The sequence below is a fragment of the Pelophylax lessonae genome, assembly GCF_965119305.1.
Source record: "Pelophylax lessonae genome assembly, chromosome: 6".
NCBI lineage: Eukaryota > Metazoa > Chordata > Amphibia > Anura > Ranidae > Pelophylax > Pelophylax lessonae.
This window is the reverse complement of record NC_138773.1, coordinates 39,866,134-39,881,322: the sequence shown is the minus strand read 5'-3', so window position 1 is coordinate 39,881,322 and position 15,189 is coordinate 39,866,134. Positions and strand designations below refer to the sequence as shown.

The window sequence follows — 15,189 nt, the reverse complement described above, 5'->3', positions numbered from 1 at the left end:
GACGGTTCTACTATGTAGGACCGTTGATCTTTGTTTTTACACCAATAGCCATGTCCCTATACAGTTAGAATCACGCCCCTGGGACACACTTAACCCCTCCCTGTCCAATACAGTTAACCCCTTCCCTGCCATTGTCATTTTTGCAGTAACAGTGCATATGTATAGCACTGATTACTGTAGTAATGTCACTGGAAACCCCAAAAGTGTCAAAAATGTCAGTCAAGGGTCCGATCTGTCCGCCGCAATGTCGCAGTACCGAAAAAAAAATGGCAGATCGCCGCCATTACGCGTTAAAAAAAACACCAAAAATTACAAAAATCTTTCCCTTTGTTAGTAAACGCGATAACTTTTGCGCAAACCAATCAAAATACGCTTTTTGCGATTTTTTTTTTTACCAAACATATGTAGCATAAAACAAATTGGCCTAAATGTTAAAAAATTTAGATTTTTACATTTTTTGGGGGGAAATTTCATATAAAAAATGTGAAAAATATTGTAATTTTTGCAAAATTGACGCTCTTTTTTTGTTTATAGCGCATGATCAAAAAATCGCACAGGTGATCAAATACCACCAAAAGAAAGCTCTGTTTGTGGGAAAAAAAGGACGTCAAATTTGTTTAGGTACATTGTCGCACGACCGCGCAATTGTCCGTTAAAGTCACGCAGTAAAAAAATCGCAAAAAAAACCCTGGTCTTTTAGCAGCCAAATCCTCCTGGGCTTAAGTGGTTAAGTTCTGTGTATCATAAATAATTGCCATTTTTTGTTTTTCATAAATATTTTCACTTTTTTCATTCTCCACTTCCCACTGCGTTTTTTTTTTTTTTTTGTGAATCCCCAACTACTTCCTGGGCCAATTCTGGCATTTGTCTTCTAAGGCCTCTTACACACAATACTCCTGTTTGAGCATCTCCTTTTTCAGCCGTAAATTTCAGGCATATTTGTCTTATTGAAACGCGCTCATTTTCGCGCATGTGCGTGCAAGCAAAATTCACGCAAATTTGCTTCTATTCGTGTAAATGTATTCTCACGTTCTTGTAAAATATGCAAAATTAGCATATTTTTTTTTTTAGATCAACAGTATGTTGGCGTGCGTTTATTTGTTCGCAATCACGCGTATTTGCGCGCATTTTTGTTCTTACTGAAGAATGCACGGCGCTCGTTTACGCGCCTGTATGCATAGGCACATTACAATGGATGGGCTGCATTTTAGCTCAGAATAAAAAAAAAAAAGCTGTACTGAGCTTTTTTAAGCTGCAGTGTGCAAGAGGCCTAAGAGCCGCTTCACATTAGCGCGACATGTCAGGCGACTTGTCAGCCTGACAAGTTGCGCTCCCTCGTGGTCCATTGACCACTACAGGACCCGTTCTAATAGGAGCGACACAAGTCGCTCCAACTTAGAGAAAGGGTCCTGTGCTATTTCGGGGCGACCTCGGAGCGACTTGCATAGCCTTCCATTATGTGAAGTCCCTGCAAGTTGCTCCGAAGTCGTGGTGCAATGTAATGCACAAGTCGCCCCCGAAGTAGTACAGAGTCGTGTCGCCTCAGTGTGAACTGACTATAAATGTTTTTTTTTTTGCTAGAAAATTACTCAGAACCCCCAAATATTATGTATTTTTTTTTTTTTTTTAAGCAGCGGCCATCGAGAATAAAATGCTGGGTGCTGCAATTATTTACGTGACATGGTATTTGCACAGCGATTTTGCAAATGCAATTTTTGGGGGGAAAAAAATTACACTTTAACGAATTTTAATGCAAAAAAAAAAAACCCAAGAGATAACTCAATTTGTTAAAATATACCACCGAGTTAATACATACCTAACATGTCATGCTTTAAAATTGCACATGCTGTTGGAATGACGACAAACTACGGTACTTAAAAATCTCCATAGGCATCACTTTTTTTACTGGTTACGAGTTTTAAGTAACAGAGGAAGTCTAGTGCTAGAATTATTGCTCTCACTATTATGTTACACATCACATGTGTGGTGCAAACACTCTTTACATATGCAAGCATGACCTGCATATGCGTTTGCTTCTACGCGCAAGTGCGAAGGGATGGGAGCGTTTTTTTTTTTATCACTTTTAATACTATCACAAGGAATGGAAACATCCCTTGTGATAGAAATAATGCATGACAGGTCCTCTTTATGGAGAAATCTGGGGTCGAAATCTCTCCTCTACCATGGAAAGCATAGGATCAAAAAAAAACATTGATTTCTGCTTTCCAGAAAAAAAATGGCAGTGTTTACATCTTCCAAAACCAGACATGACACTGCTAATGGCCTTCTAGGAGCATAGAGATGGACGGAGACCATCTGGTCCATGGCCAGCTCTGTGGTAACCCAATGGAAGCTCCGGATTGGACTCTGGAGGCGCCGGTGGGCAGCGGGGGGGGGGGGGGGGGGGTGGCCGCATCCCTTCCCACTGACTGTAAAAGCAACCCAGTGACTAATCAGCTGCTAGGATGGCTTTTACAAAAAGAGGAATCACTGGTGATGCCTGTAGCTGCAGGCATCATCCTGTTATAACCACCTCAACCCAAGGATGTCCATGGACGTCTCATGGTTGGAAAGTGGTTAAAATTCATACCAGACCTGAAGAGCCTGGCATGAATTAAGGGGGGAACCCCCACGCCATTGTTTTTCCTCTTTGCTTACATGGCCAGGGATTCCTAGACTGGCCAAGTGATTGGCCCCGGATGATATCACTAGTTGTTAAGGACTTTTCGTTGTCCTGCCTGTATCACTAACAACCAATGAGAGGCAGAAGCTGCCATGTAAAATAACAGAATTAATACTGTGTTCATCTTTTGCTGAATGGTTAATGTTCATCTGAATACACAAACAGCCAAAGTTTGGTTCAAACTTTAAAGCAGAACTTCAATGAAAATGGAATTTCCTATTATCCTCCTCCTCTCTCCTTATTGTAAACATTTTTTTTCTGGGATCAGATACCTAGGTGTGACGGGTACCTGCTCCAACTTCTGCTCAGTTTCCATAGGCAAGCATGGCAAAAGTTTGGCCCCCCTGCCTGGAACCACCGGGGATGCAGAAAGGGTCTCAGGAGGCCATGGGACCATCCAGAAAGTGCAACATGGCTCACAAATGTGCACTGGAGAGAGAGCTGTGAAGTTGCAGGCAGTTGCAGCCAGCTTCCCATAGTCAACATGGCAGCGCTGGGCACCCAAAGACTGAGAAAGAACTGGCCCGGTCCTTAGGCTGGTAAGTGTCTTTCCGTTAAAAGTCAGCAGCTACGGTATTTGTTTTAATTTTTTAACCACTTTACCACCGGAGGATTTTGCTGTCTTACATCCAGGCCACTTTTTGCGATTCGGCGCTGTGCAACTTTAACTGACAATTGCGCGGTCGTACGACGCCGTACCCAAAGGAAATTTACGTCCTTTTTTCCCCACAAACAGAGCTTTCTTTTGGTGGTATTTGATCACCTGTGCGCTTTTTACTTTTTGCGCTATAAACAAAAAAATAGCGTTTATTTTGAAAAAATAACAATATTTTTAACATTTTTTTATATGAAATTCCCCCCCCAAAAAATGTAAAAATCAAAATTTTTGAAAAATTTTGGCCAATTTGTTTTCTGCTACCTATGTTTGGTAAAAAAAAATCACGATAAGCGTATTTCGATTAGTTTGCGCAAAAGTTATTGCGTTTACTAACTACGGGAAAGATTTCTGTCATTTTTGGTGTTTTTTTTTTTAACGCATAATGGCGGCGATCTGCGATTTTTTTTGCGGGACTGCGATATTGCGCTGGACAGATCGGACCCCTGACTGACATTTTTGACACTTTTGGGGGTACCAGTGACATTACTGCAGTAATCAGTGCTATATATATGCACTGTTACTGTAAAAATGACACTGGTAGTGAAGGGGTTAATTTTATTGGAGAGGGAGGGGTTAATGTATGCCTGGTGCTTACTGATGTGTGGGGGGGGAGGTGACTGAGAAGGACAGATCGGATGTCCAGCTATGCTGAACACTCCGATCTGTCAGTCCCTGTCACTGAGGAGATCCGCCCGCTCTGTTTACACAGGCGGGCGGATCTCCTCACTCGATTCCCCGACGATCGGGGAAGAGCGGCGGCGATCGCCGCTGCTCCTCCCCTGGCCCGACTCCCGCTGTGACTGAAAACAGTGGGAGCGCGCCTCCGGCGGCGCGCGAGCGCCGCCTACAGGGGGAGGAGTCCAGCGACGTAGGTCTACGCCGCTGGACGGGAACGAGCCACTGTGCCGCAGTAGCAGCACAGTGGCTGGGGGTAAAGTGGTTAAACCCAACTGGAACTCCTCTTTAAGCCCAGTCCTACCAATAACCCTTCTTTTCTATAGCCTGAAATTGACGGTTGCACAATATGACTTTAAAGTCTAGTTTAGAGTTTCAGCGTCAGGAATAGGGGTCTAAGAGCGACCATTTTAGGCCTAAACATCCAGAATTGTCCATGCAGGCCCTTTAATCTTTCCTGCCACTTCCACCACAGAAGATTTACATGCTATTATTTTTGTAGTATATTAGCGCATGCCTGAGTAAGAATGGATCAGATTTGATTTGAATAGACAGTTCCCTTTTCTGAAATTTGCGACAGACGGGAAGAGTGAGCGGACACAGAGAGAGAGACAACCTGCTGCCAGAACTACAACACCTAGCTGGGGTGAGAGCGACACTGTGTGGCACAAAATAAAAAAAATACATTTTATTTTTATTTTTTTAAATGATTTACATTGTCCCTGATTAACAAGGACAATGTAAATTACCCGGGACAGGCTCCTATTTGCCGGGATTGTCCCGGGAAAAACGGGACAGTTGGCAGGTATGTTTTCATAGTAAATTGTTTGCTGTTCATTGTTACTGTCTATTGACTATACAGAAAGGCCCTTATTCTACAGCACCTGTGCTTTTCATATGGATCCTGGCTGACAGGTCTATATATTTGTTGGTGACACTCATGTAACTCACCTGAGTCTCTGATGGATAGATCCTTATACCCCGGTGTGTCCAGAGATCCATGTTTCCAGCTCACTCGTACTCTGAATTCTGGATCCTTTAGAAGCTCCTCAGGAATTCTCACCTCGCTGCAGACACTATAGGTCCCATCAGGGATATCTGTGAATTCCTCAGCGGAAAAGATTTTTTTGGGCTTTCCCACTCCATGTGTCCATTTGATTGTGATATTTTTGGGGTAAAACTTCTCCAGAGTGACCAAATACTTCAACTTCCCAGAGACAATTAAACTTTGTAATACTGGCTGTAAGAGCTGAGGCTGTGCTAAAAAAATGTCAAATACAAACAAAAATAGTATAAGTAGCATATTATTAACATGAAGTATATAGGATATACCATAAAAATGATATAGCAGTACTAGATTCAAAGTAAAAATAGTGCAAAAATATAATTACAGTGCATTAGGGTTGCACCAATCTCTTTTTTTTTATCAGCGAATACGGGCATCGATACTTTGCGGTGTGATTTACGTCAACACAAAAAATACTAAAAAATTGGCGCAAATCGCACTGCAAAGAATAGCATGTAATTTCCCCCACTTCTCCTTTGTGTTTGTGTGTATAGAAAGAAATTAAAGAGGAAGTAAACCCTCCTCTGTAACTTGTACCTATAGGTAAGCCTATGATAAGGCTTACCTATAGGTACTGTAAATATCTCCTAAACATGTACCGTTTAGGAGATATTTACCTTACATGCAGCCAGTGACGTCACTGGCGCATGCACTCTGAAGGAACGGCCGCTGGTGCCATTCCTTCAGAGCCCCGTGACGTGACCGTCGGCTCCCGCGCGCGTGCGCGGGAGTGACGTCACCGCGGCTCCGGCCAATCAGATGGCCGGATGCCGCGATCCTGGACATGTCGCCCGTCATACAGGTAAGCGGGCGGCACGGCGGGGGCTCGTTCTAAGGTAAGTATTTCATAATGAGCTAGTATGCAATGCATACTAGCTCATTATGGGTTTCTCTTTCAGGTTACAAAAAGGAAAATAAAATTTACAACCTCTTTAACTACTTCCGGTCCGCGCTATAGCCGAAGTACGGCTGCAGCGCGGACTCGAATTTCCTGGAGGCGCTCCCGCGAGCGCGCATCAGGGAAAATCTGTGTCGGCCGTGTCCCTTGGACACAGCCAATCACAGATCGTGGTAAATGGCCAATCACAGCGGCCATTTACCACGTGATGGGCCCATGCAATGAAAGATGATCTCATATGTAAACATATGAGATCATCTCTCATCGCCAGCGCTCCTTCCTCACACAGAGACTGCAGTGTGAGGAAGGAGCAGAGCCGATCAGCCATCGGGGACACAGAGGAATGTAATCAGGGCACTGATCACCAGTGCCCTGATTACACAAGTTAAAAAACATACACAAAGTGCCCACCATCAGTGCCCACAGTGCCCGCCATCAGTGCCCCCCATCAGTGCCCACAATCAGTGCCCATCAGTGCCTGCTCATCTAGGCACTGATGAGCACTGACTGGCAGCACTATGGGCACTGAGTGTGGGCACTGATGGTGCTGCCCATCAGTGCTCATCAATGCCGCCCATCAGTGCTCATCAGTGCCGCCTATCAGTGTCGCCTATCAGTGCTCATTAGTGCGGCATATTAGTACCTCCTCATCAGTGCCCATAAGTGCCACATCATCAGTGCCCATCAGTGCAGCCTATCAGTGCCCATCAGTGCCGGCTCATCAGCGCACATCAGTGAAGGAGAAAAATTTATTTATTTTCAAAATTTACTCGCAGAAAATGAGAAAAAAAATTTTTTTTTTTCAAAATTTTTTGTCTTTTTTTCTGTAAAAAATAAAAAACCCAGAGGTGATTAAATACCACCAAAAGAAAGCTCTATTTGTGTGAAAGAAATGATAAAAATGTCATATGGGTACAGTGTAGCATGACCGTGCAATTGTCATTCAAAGCATGAGAGCACTGAAAGCTTAAAATTGGCCTGGATGGGAAGGGGGTTTAAGTGCACAGTAGGCAAGTGGTTAAAGTGCAATCTAGTGGGCAGTTTAACATTTTTTAGAACTCACAGTACTTATCTGGCCACATGCAAAATAATCTACATAGGTGTCCCGGCCTGCGGATGGTAGCAAGTCAGGGCTGCTGGAGGTGCTCACAGGGCTGGAGGAGAAGTTCTGGGACCCTGGGGGTATAGGGGGGAAGTGATATCAGCTTGGGGACGGACCACCTCTACATCTCCTCCAGCCCTGTGAGCATCTCCAGCGCCCATGATTTGCTACCATTGGTGGGACTAGGACACCTATGTAGATTATTTTTTTGCATGTTGCCAGATATGTACTGTGAGTTCCAACATTCTTTAAACTGCCTGAATCTAAGACTGCTATATACTGTATCTTTATATGTTATGTTCAATTGGTATCACAGTTGTTTAGTAGCTGCTTCATTTTGATTTATTTAGAAATACCTCAGCGCAGAATAATTTTTACATTTTAGGTATATAAGATATGTATAACATGGATTTTCTGTTATATAAGTAAAAATCACACGACAAAAGGCAGTGATTTTACTACTGGATGCAGTCTAATGTTGAGTGGAGAAAGTTTTCTGTAGACATTTGAGAAATGAAGAAGTGGCTTGGGTAAGCTTCAAAAAGTTTTAAACATTACAGAACGTGTCTAGATAATTGTGACCAGCTACTAATATATACATTGTATATAAACACTTTCTGTGGAAACCTCCAGACCTAGCAGACACCCCGACTAGCAATGAGCTGAACTGCCATGGGTTTGGTTGAGCAGGGTTTAGATGAACTTCAGAGTGGTTTGGATGCTAAACCTGAACCCTACTGAAATCAATGGGAGCCAAGTCTGTCAAATTAAAATTTCCTATTTTCTGGGCTAAAAAGTAGGGGGGTGTCATAAAATCGCATGGATCCTGCTACAAGGGGAAATGTAACAATGCAAAATAAATAAATACATAAATAAATAAATAAATAAATATATAAAAATCCAGGTAGGCATTGATATGTCTTGTGAGAGGAGTTTTGCAACGGGTTTAAAAAGTTAGCAAGTTGGTATTCTTTAAGAGAACTTTTGCTATCTGTAAAAATGGGCATGGCTGATTTAGATAGTAGTGCGTGAGCTTGCGTAAAATGCAGATTACATGCAGTAAATCTCTCCTTTAGTACGTGTAGCACTGTCCCCGTAGGGCTTGCTGTGTGTTGACTTGTTGAGCCTCCTCTGATTACCTGCAGAAAGTCACTTAGACAGTTCACACATTCATCCTTACACCCAATGGCACGTCACTCAATAAACAGTCCAGGGGTGTTGGTTTTTTGTATTTATTGTGGAACTTGGATGGAAGAAGGGAATCATGGGATACTCCAACTGGAACTATTTACAGTTGATGAGGACAACTCTCACTTGGCCTCACCAGGTTGCTTGTGGAAGCAATCACACTGCTTTGACCATACTGCCATGTGTATTGAAAGGGTTAAATCTCCTTGCTCTTTTTCCAGCAATAGACTTGGTGATTTACAATATCTCCAGAAAACTCTTTAGCATCCCCTTTACTGACACCAGTCCACTGACTCTTCTAGCTGCAGGGATGCCCCGCCCCCCTAAGGTCAGGCCCCTTGACACAGATCTGTACTGCAGAATCAGATCCTTCCAGTGTTCCCCTCCCAGTCAGCTTTACAGGACCTCCGGGTTCAATACCTCTCTAACTCTTTAGGCCCTCACTTTGACTACCTGAGGCCACATGGCAACTTCTACAAAGGAGGAGGCAGCCACCCACTCCCTCCGACGTAGACCTACGTCGCCAGACACTCCCCTTTCTCGACGGCGCGCGCGCGCTGCCGGAGGCTCGCTCCCACTGTATTCAGTCACAGCGGGAGTCGGGCCAGGGGAGGATCAGCGGCAATCGCCGCTGCTCTTCCCCGATCGTCGGGGAATCGAGTGTGGAGATCCGCCCGCTTGTGTAAACACAAGCGGGCGGATCTCCTAAGTGACAGGCAGGGTCAGATTGCAGGATTCAGCATAGCTGAACCTGCGATCTGTCCCTGTGTCACTCAGTCACCTCCCCCCCACACACGTTAGTAAGCACCAGGCATACATTAACCCCTCCCTCTCCAATAAAGTTAACCCCTTCCCTGCCAGTGTCATTTTTACAATAACAGTGCATATATATAGCACTGATTACTGCAGTAATGTTACTGGTACCCCCAAAAGTGTCAAAAATGTCAGTTGAGGGTCCGATCTGTCCACCGCAATGTCGCAGTCCCGCAAAAAAAAAATCGCAGATCGCCGCCATTACTCGTTAAAAAAAAAAAACACCAAAAATGACAGAAATCTTTCCCTTAGTTAGTAAACGCAATAACTTTTGCGCAAACCAATCAAAATACGCTTATTGTGATTTTTTTTTTTTTACCAAACATAGGTAGTAGAAAACAAATTGGCCAAAAATGTAAAAAAATTTTGATTTTTACATTTTTTTGGGGGGAATTTCATATAAAAAAATGTGAAAAATATTGTTATTTTTTCAAAATTTACGCTCTTTTTTTGTTTATAGCGCAAAAAGTAAAAATCGCACAGGTGATCAAATACCATCAAAAGAAAGCTCTGTTTATGGGACAAAAAGGACGTAAATTTCTTTTGGGTATGGCGTCGCACGACCGCGCAATTGTCAGTTAAAATCACACAGTGCCGAATCGCAAAAAGTGGCCCAGACGTAAGACAGCAAAATCCTCCGGTGGTAAAGTGGTTAAAGTGAAACTATAAAAATTAAACATTCCTTCAAATTTCGTGCCTGGGGGGTCACCTGAATGTGCCTGTAAAGTAGTGCATCTCTACGATGTATGTAGCCTGCTGCAGCAATACTGACATTTCTTAAGCAAAAAATGTCATATACAAATATACATACAAGTTTCAAATCGCATGTACTTGTCATACAGGTGCAGAAAAAATGGGACTTGCTTGTTGATGGTGCCTGAACACCGTAACCCATCACAATTACTCTTGGTGGGTGCAGGAATGGGACCTGCTGGTAAGAATGCCATGCAAATTTGAAATCGCATGTGCTATACAAGTGCCAAAAATTGGGCCTTTGCGGAAGGTGGTGTCTGAACACCGTAACCAAGGCCTCGTAGTTACTCTTGCTTGGTACAGGAATGGGACCTGCTGGTAAGCATTCCATGCAAATTTGAAATCGCATGTGCTATACAAGTGCCAAAAATTGGGCCTTTGCCGTATGTGGTGCCTGAACACTGTAACCAAGGCCTCGTAGTTACTCTTGCTTGGTACAGGAATGGAACCTGCTGGTAAGAATTCCATGCAAATTTGAAATCGCATGTGCTATACAAGTGCCAAAAATTGGGCCTTTGCGGAAGGTGGTGCCTGAACACCGTAAACCCTCACAGTTAACAGGGCACAGGGACAGGGCCTGCTATTAAAAATGACATACGACATTTAAATTGTATGCACCTGTCATACAAGTGCAGAAAAATTAGGCCTTGGGGGTTGGTAGTGACTAGTGTTGAGCGAACACGGACTGTATTATTCGTGTTCGTACCGAATAATTGGATTTTTTTTACCCGAACACGGACACGGACACTTTACTGTATGTTCGGGTAAAAATCCGTGTTCGGTCGTTTTATTTCCGGGTTTTGCATGCTTTGGCGCTCTTTTCATGGCGGGCTTTCAACAGCCAATCAACAATCGTTTAACTGGTGTGCCTTAAGCCATCCCAGCCATGCCTGCAAATGTCTTAGTAGCTGTGATTGGCCGTCTGAAGCATGTGACCAAGTCTTTATAAGTTCGAGGCAGCCGCCGCAGCAGCGTCATTCTGCTGCTTAGCTAAGGGACAGAGCACACATCAATGTGCTGGCTGCTGATTAGGGAAAGATAGGCAGGAAAAAAACATTTGTGTCCGGATAGAATTGAGGGACAGGTCGGAGTGTTTAGGCAGGGCGAGTTGTAGGCATTTTAGGGATAGAGTCTGCTGAATTATAGGGTCAGTGTCTTCTACAAACTACAATCGATATTGCTGTGTGGGGGGTGGGGTGAATCTGCACTCAATCCTGATCTACGATCTCTTCTCAATCCTGTTAGGGACAGAGTCTGCTGAATTTTAGGGAAACTGTGTTCTACAAACTACAATCGATATTGCTGTGTGGTGTGGGATTGGAGATAGGCAGGTGTCAGTGATCCACATCCATTTTTCTGTGTGTGAGCTGCAGTGAACACAATCTTTTTGGGCTGCAGTGAACACAATCTTTTTGGGCTGCAGTGAACACAATCTTTTTGGGCTGCAGTGAACACAATCTTTTTGGGGTGCAGTGAACAAAATCTTTTTGGGGTGCAGTGAACACAATCCTTTTTGGTGTGCAGTGAACACAATCTTTGTGGGGTGCAGTGAACAAAATCCTTTGTGGGGTGCAGTGAACACAATCTTTTTGGGGTGCAGTGAACAAAATCCTTTTTGGGGTGCAGTGAACAACATCCTTTTTGGGGTGCAGTGAACACAATCTTTTTGGGGTGCAGTGAACAAAATCCTTTGTGGGGTGCAGTGAACACAATCTTTTTGGGGTGCAGTGAACACAATCTTTTTGGGGTGGAGTGAACAACATCCTTTTTGGGGTGCAGTGAACAAAATCCTTTTTGGGGTGCAGTGAACAAAATCATTTTTGGGGTGCAGTGAACACAATCTTTTTGGGGTGCAGTGAACACAATCTTTGTGGGGTGCAGTGAACACAATCTTTTTGGGGTGGAGTGAACAACATCCTTTTTGGGGTGCAGTGAACAACATCCTTTTTGGGGTGCAGTGAACACAATCTTTTTGGGGTGCAGTGAACACAATCTTTGTGGGGTACAGTGAACAGAATCTTTGTGGGGTGCAGTGAACACAATCTTTGGGGGGTACAGTGAACACAATCTTTTTGGGGTGCAGTGAACACAATCTTTGTGGGGTGCAGTGAACACAATCTTTTTGGGGTGGAGTGAACAAAATCATTTTTGGGGTGCAGTGAACAACATCCTTTTTGGGGTGCAGTGATCAAAATCCTTTTTGGGGTGCAGTGAACACAATCTTTTTGGGGTGCAGTGAACAAAATCCTTTGTGGGGTGCAGTGAACAGAATCTTTGTGGGGTTGCAGTGAACACAATCTTTGGGGGGGTACAGTGAACACAATCTTTTTGGGGTGCAGTGAACACAATCTTTGTGGGGTACAGTGAACAGAATCTTTGTGGGGTGCAGTGAACACAATCTTTGGGGGGTACAGTGAACACAATCTTTTTGGGGTGCAGTGAACACAATCTTTGGGGGGTACAGTGAACACAATCTTTTTGGGGTGCAGTGAACACAATCTTTGTGGGGTGCAGTGAACACAATCTTTGGGGGGGTACAGTGAACACAATCTTTTTGGGGTGCAGTGAACAACATCCTTTTAGGGTGCAGTGAACACAATCTTTGTGGGGTGCAGTGAACAACATCCTTTTAGGGTGCAGTGAACACAATCTTTGTGGGGTACAGTGAACAGAATCTTTGTGGGGTGCAGTGAACACAATCTTTGGGGGGTACAGTGAACACAATCTTTGTGAGGTGCAGTGAACACAATCTTTGTGGGGTGCAGTGAACACAATCATTGTGGGGTGCAGTGAACTCAATCTTTGTGGGGTACAGTGAACACAATCTCATACTTCTGAAGATTTGAGGGTGCTGCCTGTTCCATACTCCCCCTACTCCTCATCTAGCCTTTTAGGGGTACAAACAATAGTAATTGGGGCCTAGTGTGGTTGTGTACGTGTGATATACATACACTTTTTTTGGATCATATTTTCTATTCCGCTATTTAATCAAAAACCTTTGGGGATCAGTTAAATTGGGGGATAGTCTGTGTTGGTACGTGTGAGAGAGATCCACCTTTCCAAGTTGTTGGGGTTCATCTCATACTTCTGAAGGTTTGAGGGTGCTGCCTGTTCCATACTCCCCCTACTCCTAGCCTTTTAGGGGTACAAACAATAGTAATTGGGGCCTAGTGTGGTTGTGTACGTGTGATATACATACACTTTTTTTGGATCATATTTTCTATTCCGCTATTTAATCAAAAACCTTTGGGGATCAGTTAAATTGGGGGATAGTCTGTGTTGGTACGTGTGAGAGAGATCCACCTTTCCAAGTTGTTGGGGTTCATCTCATACTTCTGAAGGTTTGAGGGTGCTGCCTGTTCCATACCCCCCCTACTCCTCATCTAGCCTTTTAGGGGTACAAACAATAGTAATTGGGGCCTAGTGTGGTTGTGTACGTGTGATATACATACACTTTTTTTGGATCATATTTTCTATTCCGCTATTTAATCAAAAACCTTTGGGGATCAGTTAAATTGGGGGATAGTCTGTGTTGGTACGTGTGAGAGAGATCCACCTTTCCAAGTTGTTGGGGTTCATCTCATACTTCTGAAGGTTTGAGGGTGCTGCCTGTTCCATACTCCCCCTACTCCTAGCCTTTTAGGGGTACAAACAATAGTAATTGGGGCCTAGTGTGGTTGTGTACGTGTGATATACATACACTTTTTTTGGATCATATTTTCTATTCCGCTATTTAATCAAAAACCTTTGGGGATCAGTTAAATTGGGGGATAGTCTGTGTTGGTACGTGTGAGAGAGATCCACCTTTCCAAGTTGTTGGGGTTCATCTCATACTTCTGAAGGTTTGAGGGTGCTGCCTGTTCCATACTCCCCCTACTCCTAGCCTTTTAGGGGTACAAACAATAGTAATTGGGGCCTAGTGTGGTTGTGTACGTGTGATATACATACACTTTTTTTGGATCATATTTTCTATTCCGCTATTTAATCAAAAACCTTTGGGGATCAGTTAAATTGGGGGATAGTCTGTGTTGGTACGTGTGAGAGAGATCCACCTTTCCAAGTTGTTGGGGTTCATCTCATACTTCTGAAGGTTTGAGGGTGCTGCCTGTTCCATACTCCCCCTACTCCTCATCTAGCCTTTTAGGGGTACAAACAATAGTAATTGGGGCCCAGTGTGGTTGTGTACGTGTGATATACATACACTTTTTTTGGATCATATTTTCTATTCCGCTATTTAATCAAAAACCTTTGGGGATCAGTTAAATTGGGGGATAGTCTGTGTTGGTACGTGTGAGAGAGATCCACCTTTCCAAGTTGTTGGGGTTCATCTCATACTTCTGAAGGTTTGAGGGTGCTGCCTGTTCCATACCCCCCCTACTCCTCATCTAGCCTTTTAGGGGTACAAACAATAGTAATTGGGGCCTAGTGTGGTTGTGTACGTGTGATATACATACACTTTTTTTGGATCATATTTTCTATTCCGCTATTTAATCAAAAACCTTTGGGGATCAGTTAAATTGGGGGATAGTCTGTGTTGGTACGTGTGAGAGAGATCCACCTTTCCAAGTTGTTGGGGTTCATCTCATACTTCTGAAGGTTTGAGGGTGCTGCCTGTTCCATACCCCCCCTACTCCTCATCTAGCCTTTTAGGGGTACAAACAATAGTAATTGGGGCCTAGTGTGGTTGTGTACGTGTGATATACATACACTTTTTTTGGATCATATTTTCTATTCCGCTATTTAATCAAAAACCTTTGGGGATCAGTTAAATTGGGGGATAGTCTGTGTTGGTACGTGTGAGAGAGATCCACCTTTCCAAGTTGTTGGGGTTCATCTCATACTTCTGAAGGTTTGAGGGTGCTGCCTGTTCCATACCCCCCCTACTCCTCATCTAGCCTTTTAGGGGTACAAACAATAGTAATTGGGGCCTAGTGTGGTTGTGTACGTGTGATATACATACACTTTTTTTGGATCATATTTTCTATTCCGCTATTTAATCAAAAACCTTTGGGGATCAGTTAAATTGGGGGATAGTCTGTGTTGGTACGTGTGAGAGAGATCCACCTTTCCAAGTTGTTGGGGTTCATCTCATACTTCTGAAGGTTTGAGGGTGCTGCCTGTTCCATACTCCCCCTACTCCTCATCTAGCCTTTTAGGGGTACAAACAATAGTAATTGGGGCCTAGTGTGGTTGTGTACGTGTGATATACATACACTTTTTTTGGATCATATTTTCTATTCCGCTATTTAATCAAAAACCTTTGGGGATCAGTTAAATTGGGGGATAGTCTGTGTTGGTACGTGTGAGAGAGATCCACCTTTCCAAGTTGTTGGGGTTCATCTCATACTTCTGA

General features: G+C 43.6%; 1 protein-coding gene across 1 annotated transcript in view; it reads right to left on the bottom strand.

The window, feature by feature from the left end:
* The window catches only part of LOC309558540 (uncharacterized protein), a 553,938-nt gene that overhangs the window by 163,525 nt on the left and 375,224 nt on the right, over positions 1 to 15,189 (bottom strand). The window contains exon 6 of the mRNA XM_082261619.1: positions 4,968 to 5,276. Within this exon, the coding sequence (XP_082117745.1) occupies positions 4,968 to 5,276 (309 nt within the window). The remainder of the gene's footprint in view (positions 1 to 4,967; positions 5,277 to 15,189) is intronic.